At 43.2% G+C, this 8966-nt stretch overlaps 1 protein-coding gene across 3 annotated transcripts in view; it reads right to left on the bottom strand.

The window, feature by feature from the left end:
• The window catches only part of cmip (c-Maf inducing protein), a 241759-nt gene that overhangs the window by 2204 nt on the left and 230589 nt on the right, over nt 1–8966 (bottom strand). For all 3 annotated transcript variants that reach the window (XM_070898229.1, XM_070898230.1, XM_070898231.1), the window contains exons 18-20: nt 8118–8264; nt 5531–5636; nt 1174–1244 (exon numbers count right to left, since the gene is read on the bottom strand). In XM_070898229.1, the coding sequence (XP_070754330.1) occupies nt 1174–1244; nt 5531–5636; nt 8118–8264 (324 nt within the window). The remainder of the gene's footprint in view (nt 1–1173; nt 1245–5530; nt 5637–8117; nt 8265–8966) is intronic.

The following is an 8966-nucleotide window of genomic DNA, read 5'->3' as shown; positions in this document are numbered from 1 at the left end:
GAGGTGCCATCTTTCGGATGAGACATTAAACCAAGGTCCCATCTGCTCTCTCAAGTGGACATAAAAGATCCCATGGCAATATTTCAAAGAACAGGGGAGTTATCCCCAGTGTCCTGGCCAATATTTATCCCTCAATCACCATAACAAAAAAAAACAGATTATCTGGTCATTATCACATTGCCGTTTGTGGGAGCTTGCTTGTGCGCAAATTGGCTGCTGCATTTCCCACATTACAACAGTGACTACACTTCAAAAGTATGTTATTGGCTGTAAAGTGCTTTGAGACATCCAGTGAGCATGAAAGGCGCTATATAAATCTAAGTCTTTCCTTTTTTGTAATTTGGATCTCTAGCCTTGTGTTAGGGAATATAGGAACAGGAGTAAGCCATTCAGCCTTTTGAGCCAATCAGTTAGATGATGGGTATCTTAACTCCATCTACCTGCCTTGGTTCTGAAACCCTTAATACCCTTGCCTAACAAAAGTCTAACAATTTGAGTTTTTAAATTTATGCAGGTGTCCCAATTGGAATCCAGTGTCACAAGGTCTAAAATAAAACCTGGTCTCCTACGGTGGCCATGTGCATTAGTTTTAAGCCTCAGTTTAATTGGGAGATTTTTTAATTTATTCTTTTTCTTTTCCTCCTCTGTGAGAATGTTAGAATTTACAGCATCAATTAAATTATCCACTCTAATCCCATTTCTCTGAATTTGTTTCAATATCCATTAATATACTTCATTTTCAAATAAATTTTCAACCAATTCTCTTTTAAATAATATTATAGTTGCGGCCTCAATGGTCACTCGAGACATAGTTGCTTTCCCTGCTCTCTCAGGTCCCAGCTGCCGCTTCCCTCGCCGCAACGTTATCAGTTTGCACTTTCAACAACTTGCCACGCAAACATTTTTTTAAAACCTGAACGTGTAAGGGCAAGTCTGACTAACAGCAGATGTTGTTAGAGGGCCGACAACAGCAAATTATGACCCACTGATTTCACATCGCCTACCCTTTGGGCAATAGGTTAGATCCATTTCCTGATCTGACACTCATTGAGAATTACCCAGTGCTGCAAGGGAAAATTTTCAATCATAATCCTGTATATTCTATTGTTCATTTACCAGGTTAGTAATAATTATAGAATAAGTTAAAGATACTGCTTTGAACAGGCCAATTACCTTGAGATCTTCATATGTATCAGCTGACAGTTTGGTGCTGTTCATATTCAAGCTGCACAGACTCCTCATGGCTAAAAAGAAAAAATATATATACTTTCATAAGAATTGTAGATATCAAAACACAAATTGGTTAGAATTTATTGACATGCAGATGTGTGTTTAAAAAGCTTCCCTGTCATAAAACCTCTTCTCAGACAAACAGTTTCGGAGATACTTCATTTTTTTGTACAATGATGAATTTAAGTGTGGTGCATTTTTCATATTGCCTCCTCTTTGTCTCAGGACATTATTACCAGATAAGAGCAAAAGAGTTCCTCCTGTCTTTCTCTTCTCCACACACCATCCTCCACAGAGGGAACCTGATCTCTGACCTCTGTCAATGCCACTTTGAAAACCAAGCCACCAAGTGAGCACCCAGAGGGGATTCCAGTTCCAGATTTCACTTCCTGTGTGAAACCATCTGGCTTCCAATGCAGCACAGATGAGATGAGGAAGTTGTGCGGTGCACATGTGGGGCAAACATGCATTCTGCCTCCCATGTTGGGGCTCCAATATATTGTAGCACCCCATTATTCATGGACATTGAAGCTTTGAAGCAAATGGATTTCAATGTAGGCAAGTGTGAGGTCTTCCACTAAAAAGGACAGATCAGAGTACTTTCTAAATGGTGAAAAGTTAAAAACAGTGGAGGTCCAAAGAGGGGTCCAAGTACATGGATCATTAAAATGTCATGGACAGGTACAGAAAATAATCAAAAAGGCTAATGGAATGCTGACCTTTATATCCAGAGGACTAGAGTACAAGGGGGTAGAAGTTATGATACAGCAATACAAAGCCCTATTTAGACCACACCTGGAGTAGTGTGCTCAGTTCTGGGCACCACACCGTAGGAAGGATATATTGGCCTCGGAGGGAATGCAGTGTAGATTTACCACAATTATACCTGGACTCCAAGGGTTGAATTACGAGGAACGTTTACACAAACTGGGATTGTATTCCTTGGAATTTAGAAGGTTAAGGGGTGATTTGATCGAAGTTTTCATGATATTAAGGGGAACTAATCGGGTACAGAGAGAAAAACTATTTCTGCTGGTTGGCGAGTCTAGGACTAGGGAACATAGCTTAGAAATTGGAGCCAAATCTTTCAGGAGTGAAGTTGAGAAACACTTCTATACACAAAGGGGGTTAGAAGTTTGGAACACTTCCGCAAAAGACAGTTGATGCTAGGTTAATTGTTAATTTTAAATATGAGGTTGATGGTTTTTTGTTAACCAAAGGTTATTAAGGAATACGGGGCAAAGGCGCGTATATGGAGTTAGGTCACAGATCATCCATGATCTTATTGAATGGCAGAACGGCTCGAGGGGCTGAATGGCCTATCCCTCTCCCTATGTTCCTATGGTTGCAGTAGAAACATGAGGCTTCAGCAATGCTTTCCATCATCAAGGACCTGAGTCTGATCAAGACCACTGAGAATGAAAGAAGGTGTAAATCAATTACTACATTTATTCTCTACAATTATCAGTAGACATGTCATCCCTTGCTGCTGCATGCCATTCCTGCAGAACCCTTTTCAGTGGTAATAAAAATGTAAATAGGTTTGAATGAAATTCCTGTGACAAAATTAATCAAAATAGGGTATTGTGTACAGTTTTGGTCTCCTAACCTGAGGAAGGACATTCTTGCTATTGAGGGAGTGCAGCGAAGGTTCACCAGACTGATTCCCGGGATGGCGGGACTGACCTATCAAGAAAGACTGGATCAACTGGGCTTGTATTCACTGGAGTTCAGAAGAATGAGAGGGGACCTCATAGAAACATTTAAAATTCTGACGGGGTTAGACAGGTTAGATGCAGGAAGAATGTTCCCAATGTTGGGGAAGTCCAGAACCAGAGGTCACAGTCTAAGGATAAGGGGTAAGCCATTTAGGACCGAGATGCGGAGGAACTTCTTCACCCAGAGAGTGGTGAACCTGTGGAATTCTCTACCACAGAAAGTTGTTGAGGCCAATTCACTAAATATATTCAAAAAGGAGTTAGATGAAGTCCTTACTACTAGGGGGATCAAGGGGTATGGCGAGAAAGCAGGAATGGGGTACTGAAGTTGAATGTTCAGCCATGAACTCATTGAATGGCGGTACAGGCTAGAAGGGCCGAATGGCCTACTCCTGCACCTATTTTCTATGTTTCTATGTTTCTATGAACTATGTTATAGTGAAAAATGATGTATTAGTTTGCAACACCTAAAGCTCTGATTGGGTCTCCTTGATCACATGGCCTGATTGCTGATTGGTCTCCTTGGAGGGTAAGACACACCCAGCAGTTTCTCTGGTATGTAATTAGAATCACCCTGCCTATGTAATCAGTGACTTTGCAAAGTGTAATTCGAGCCATTCTGACTGCCGACTCCAGACAGAATAGAGCTTACTTGGAACAGACAGGTCTCACTCTCAGGTTAAGACCTTCTCTCCCCCCCCCACCCTCCCAAACAAGTTCCTGCCTCCCTCCCCCCCCCCCCACCCCCAAGTGCCTGATCTTTCCCCCCAGCCGAAATTTCTGATCTTTTCCCCTTGCCCAAGTGCCTGACCTTCCCCGCCCCCCGCACCCAGCCCAAGTTCCTGACCTCCTCCTCCCACCGAGTTGCTGTCCTTCTCCCCCTACCCGAGTTTCTGACCTTCTCCCCCTGCCCATGTTCTTCACCATGGATTCATGACCTTCCCCCAACAAGTTCCTGACCGTACCCCATCCCCGCTATAGATGGGGCATTGTGTGTGGGTCACGGATTGTTAACAGGTTTATTTGGTATGAAGTGAATAGTAACAATGTTGTGACTTCTGGATTTCATCCAGTCCAATGATGTCACTTGCCACACATGCACCGTTCTTTCCAAGAAATCAACCAGGTGTAGCGGGAGGAGAGGGAGAATGTGGTGCGGATGTAAAGGGGGTGGGGTTGGAAGAATGTGATACGTCTTACTATCTGGATCACATTCTCGCTCTCAACCCCCCCCCCTTTATACCTGGATCCCGTTCTTCTGCCATCCCCACTGTACTCTCCGTGCTCTTTTCCTCCTCACCCCCACCAAGCTCCTGACCTCCTCTCCTCTGCCTGAGTTCCCTCTCTCTCTCACCCCTCTGATCCCCTCTACCCCAATCCCTCTTTCTCTTTGCCTCCCCATCTCTACCTCCTCCCAGTCTCGTTCTGCCCCTCTCTCTCACTGCCCAGTCACTATCTCTCTCTCTGCCCTAGTCTTTCTCTCTCTCGCTCTCTCTCTAAATGCCTCAGTCTCTCTCTCCCTCTCTCTGCCCGTTTCTCTCTCTCTCTCTCACCCTCCAGTCTCTCTCTCTCTCTCCCCTATCTCTCTGCCCCAGTCTCTCTCTCTCTCCCCCCACTCTGTCTCTCCCACCTCCGATTTCCTCTCTCTCTCTCTCAAAAGGCCGTGAAAATGTTCGTGTAGATAATCACAGCGCTATTTTTCGAGGCAAAAGTCCTGGAGATAATCCAAAAGACCAGTAGAATGCGCAGGCTCGAGCAGCAACATGGTTCCCCACTTCTGGCTTCCTCATTTAGTATACTGCGCATGCGCGGCCGGATCAAGCACGAATGCACAAAAAGGGGCGGAGTCCATGGCACGCATGCGCAGAAGGACACAAAAATGTTTGTGCATAAACACTCCTGTGAAAAATAGGAATTGCTAGACGAAAAAAGACCAAGGTCCATCTAGTTCGCTTTCTACCATCCTGGTAGTCACATGATGCAGTGATAATGGAGTTGTTGACTAATCATAGCAATCATTTTCTCCCAATTAGTTTACAATAGACCCAGAAATGGCACGAGTAAAACCCCAGAAGTGAGAGAGCTTTAGGACCCAGAGATCCAAATTCACCTTTTTCCTCCGAAACATACCAGACTTGTTTTAGAATGTAAATATTTAATATTCACAATGCAGTCAACGAACCTACAACTACCTAGCCGAGTGATACAGTGATGTTGGTTAATGGTTTTATTATAATTAGATCCCACTATACTGAACTTTATACTGTTTGCATTAAACTCACGGGATATTTGTTACAGCAATGCCCAAGTGATCACCAGTCAATTTCTTAAATGGGAAAACATAATCTCCCAATTTTTTTTCCCCCGAGTACAAAATAAAATGGTGACTGCAGTGACATGGAGTGATGCAAGCCACATTTCCATGTATTTCCATGCAGCTTGTGTGTTAGTATTGCTAGGGTACATGAGCTTTTCCTCAGGTTTCAGTTTGGAATTTGCTAATGGATAGTTTGAACAAAGAATTTGGACTTCCATTACGCGAGGCTGGGGATAATGTTGGCGTGGAAGCGGGCAATACTTACAGCTAAGTGCCAGGAGGCCTGCGTCCGTGACTGGCGTCTCACAAAGGTTCAGAACTTGCAGCGACGTGAGGTGCTCTGAAAGAACTCGCAACCCTGCATCGCCAAACTGCAAAGAAAGCACAACTTCAGTAAATAAAACCACATCGCAACAACAGCCTAACCACATCAAATGTCATTCCATAGGCTGCTGATTCAATTCAACTTCTTTAAAATTTCCTTTTACACAAGCTTCTTCTCTTCAGCAGTTATGTGAGAAGTACAGAGACACTTTAAAAAAAAATTTACTTTTTGTTGCGGCATTTCAAATGTCAAAATAGGTATTCAATTCCTCTGTAATATATATTCTTTAAAAGTGAGGCTGAGTTGCTAGATTGTGGTTGCTAGGCAACACACATGCGATGTGTGAAATACGATATTTCAAACAAATTGTATGGTCTAACTTTTCTCTATTTTTCACCAAATATTTGCTTACAATTAATTGGGAGGCAACATGCCATGTTTCCCCAGTGAAAATGAGAATGCAACTTGCTACAGATCCAGCATTTTGGGTGTCCCAGCCAAAAATATCTGCTCGGGTGACTTAACTGGTAAACCCATCTTAATGATGGATGGGATTAGCATTCCTGCCAGTCCTGGGTGATTAGGGTGCTGCATTTCAATTCGAAAATGTAACAGCAGCTGACACTTGAGCATTAACTGGTACTGGTCAATTTAATTGTGTTGGAGTTAATACAAGTGAGTTTTGGCAAGCACAATTTGAAAATTATGGGGTGGAAATTCTGCTCCTGGCACACGCTGTGACCTCGTATTGCAAAACTGTACACCCCTTGCCCATGATTTTCCATCTATTAATCTTGACGGATGCAAGGCCTCAGATTGGGAGTGCACAAATTTGTAACATGCATTTCCAGCATATGTCGGAAGTGCAGAGGCAGAGTATTTACAAAAAGTGAGTCCCACCATCTTTTGTTTCATTTGAGGCTTCATTCACCTTCCCTCATTGTTTCCTGAATGATGGATCAAGATTTTTAGATCCTCTCTTCAAAAGTAATCTTTTTACAGGGCTATAACCCCGAGCTGATTCCCTCGCTCCACTATTTTCACAGAATGCCTGTTTCTGTAAATCTATTTACATTTATTTTTCTACAGAGGTGAGAGCAACTGCCCTTGACGTCAAGGCAACATTTTAGCCGAGTGTGGCGTCAAGGAGCACTCGTAAAATTGAAGTCAATGGAAATCAGGAGGAAATCTCTCCGCTGGCTAGAGTCATACCTAGCACAAAGGAAGATGGTTGTGGTTGTTGGAGGCCAATTATCTCAGCCCCAGGACATCGCTGCAGGGGAGTTATCCCCAGTGTCCTGGCCAATATTTATCTCTCAATCACCATAACAAAAAAACCCAGATGGATGAGCACTAAAGAGCACATGCTTGTAAGCTCTGAAGTCTTTTCTAGTTTGTTACCAACCATCCTTCGATACAGATGTTACACCACAGACCACTAACCTTGTGCCTGACTATTAAGTAGAAACACCATGGTCCCCAGATACTGAGAGAACATTATCACTGTTCTGCAACTCACTACTTTGTAAAATCATTCATGAAAAGGCAGGCAGATGTGCTGCCAGAGTTTTGCTCTACACTTTCCCCTCATTCTGATACATACTCTGGTTTAGACTGTTAACTCAGTGATTGGACTATCGCAGGTCCAAACTCTTTCATTCCTTGCCACATTCTATTAATGTGCCCCAGGATCATGCTCCAGCACATATTTCTGTTGTTTCGGAACAATACCTGCTCACTACATTGTTCTGAAATATTTGGACTTGCCCAGCTGAAACAATACATGGTGGAGCGACACCCAGACCCAGAGCAATGAGTGTACACAAACTCGGCACCTTCAGGCCTTTTCTTCCTTCTGAAGTTCTTCACTGTTAATTCAGACAGGTTCTGATCGAAAATCTGCAGGCACCAAATGGGCACCCCACTGCTGCTCACTGGGTCTGGGCTGGCACAATATCGAGCGGCTGACCTGGCCAGCAAAAATCTCCGGCAGGAGACCATGGGAGAAATGGTGGAATGGGAATGGGGGCAGGCCACCATCTCCATTGTAACTCTGCTACAAGCCCAGATGGAGTTAGGATCTCCCCCCAGCTGTCACGCTTGGGTGCAATTCAGCCAGGGAAAGTTAATGGGTTACTAATGACTGGCTTCAGTAGCAGCTTCACACGACATATTTCCTGTTGATGACTGCAGTCAAGTTTGAACTCTGCCCCATCTTTCTGCATTTAGACATGCTTACAAAATGCTTTATAATGCAATAAAATCGATAGTCTTCCAGTAAAACAGCCTCTCTTCATGTGCCTGGTGGATTCCAATGTAATACCTTGCACGGCTGATGGATTTGAGCTTTGGTTATTACTGGACCTCAAAACAACAGAGATGGGGAGCAAGTGCCAAACCTGCTATATTACTGGGCCCTCGGGTGAGAAATAATGAATGAAAAACTTGCGTCTCGATAACATGATCTCCAAACAAGGAGAAACAGCTTCCGACAGTAACCATCATCATGAAAAATCAAGCTGCTCACCTGGGTGGACCACAAGTTGAGCTGTTTCAGAGACGGCAGTTTGATTAACTGCTCTGCACAGGCACTCGTTACATTGGTGAAGGCCAGGCTGAGATTTTCCAGATTTCCAAAAGACCCTGAGCTGAGAAGTCTGGCTAGATCCGCATCCTAAAAAAAACAAGATCAGAGGAAAACATAAATGTATGACCACTAAAATAGGTCAAACAAGTTTCTACATTTTGAGTCAATCCCAATTAGAACTGAACAGTCACTCACAGTGAAATTAATCTGTTTTTTTTTGCTTTGTATCTGACTTGAAGTAGTAACTAAAGTTCTTCTTCAGTTACTGGCTCCCGCCGATTTTCACAAAACAAGGTGAGGCATATGTTGTAACAGCTAACAACTCATGTGGCCATTCATTCTGACACTCGAGCCACAATTGGTAATGGGTTTTACGTTACAGTGCTAGTATTGGTATTCAGGATCATGGACAGTGCCAATCCACACTCAGATGAACAGTAGCCAATATAAAGTGATCATATTAGATTTATTGTCAAACTTTGACTTTTCCAGGGGAGCTGAAATGCGAAATGTGCACAAAGGTGTTTTCCAGTTATATAAATAGAGAAAAAAGGAAAGGAAAAGATATGCATCTATATCGCACCTTTCATGACTTCAGGACGTCCCAATTACAGCCAATGTTGCTTGAAGTGTAATCACTTTTGTATAGAAATGCAGCAGCCAATTTGCAAACAACAAGATCCCACAAACAGCAATGAGATAAATGTCCAGATGATCTGTTTTAGTGATGTAGGTTAAGGGATAAGTAATGACCAGGATACCAGAAAAACTTCCCTGCTTTTCTACCAA

The sequence above is a fragment of the Pristiophorus japonicus genome, chromosome 13, assembly GCF_044704955.1.
Source record: "Pristiophorus japonicus isolate sPriJap1 chromosome 13, sPriJap1.hap1, whole genome shotgun sequence".
NCBI classification, from domain to species: domain Eukaryota; kingdom Metazoa; phylum Chordata; class Chondrichthyes; family Pristiophoridae; genus Pristiophorus; species Pristiophorus japonicus.
The sequence above is the reverse complement of the archived record's forward strand: the minus strand, read 5'-3'. Positions and strand labels throughout refer to the sequence as shown.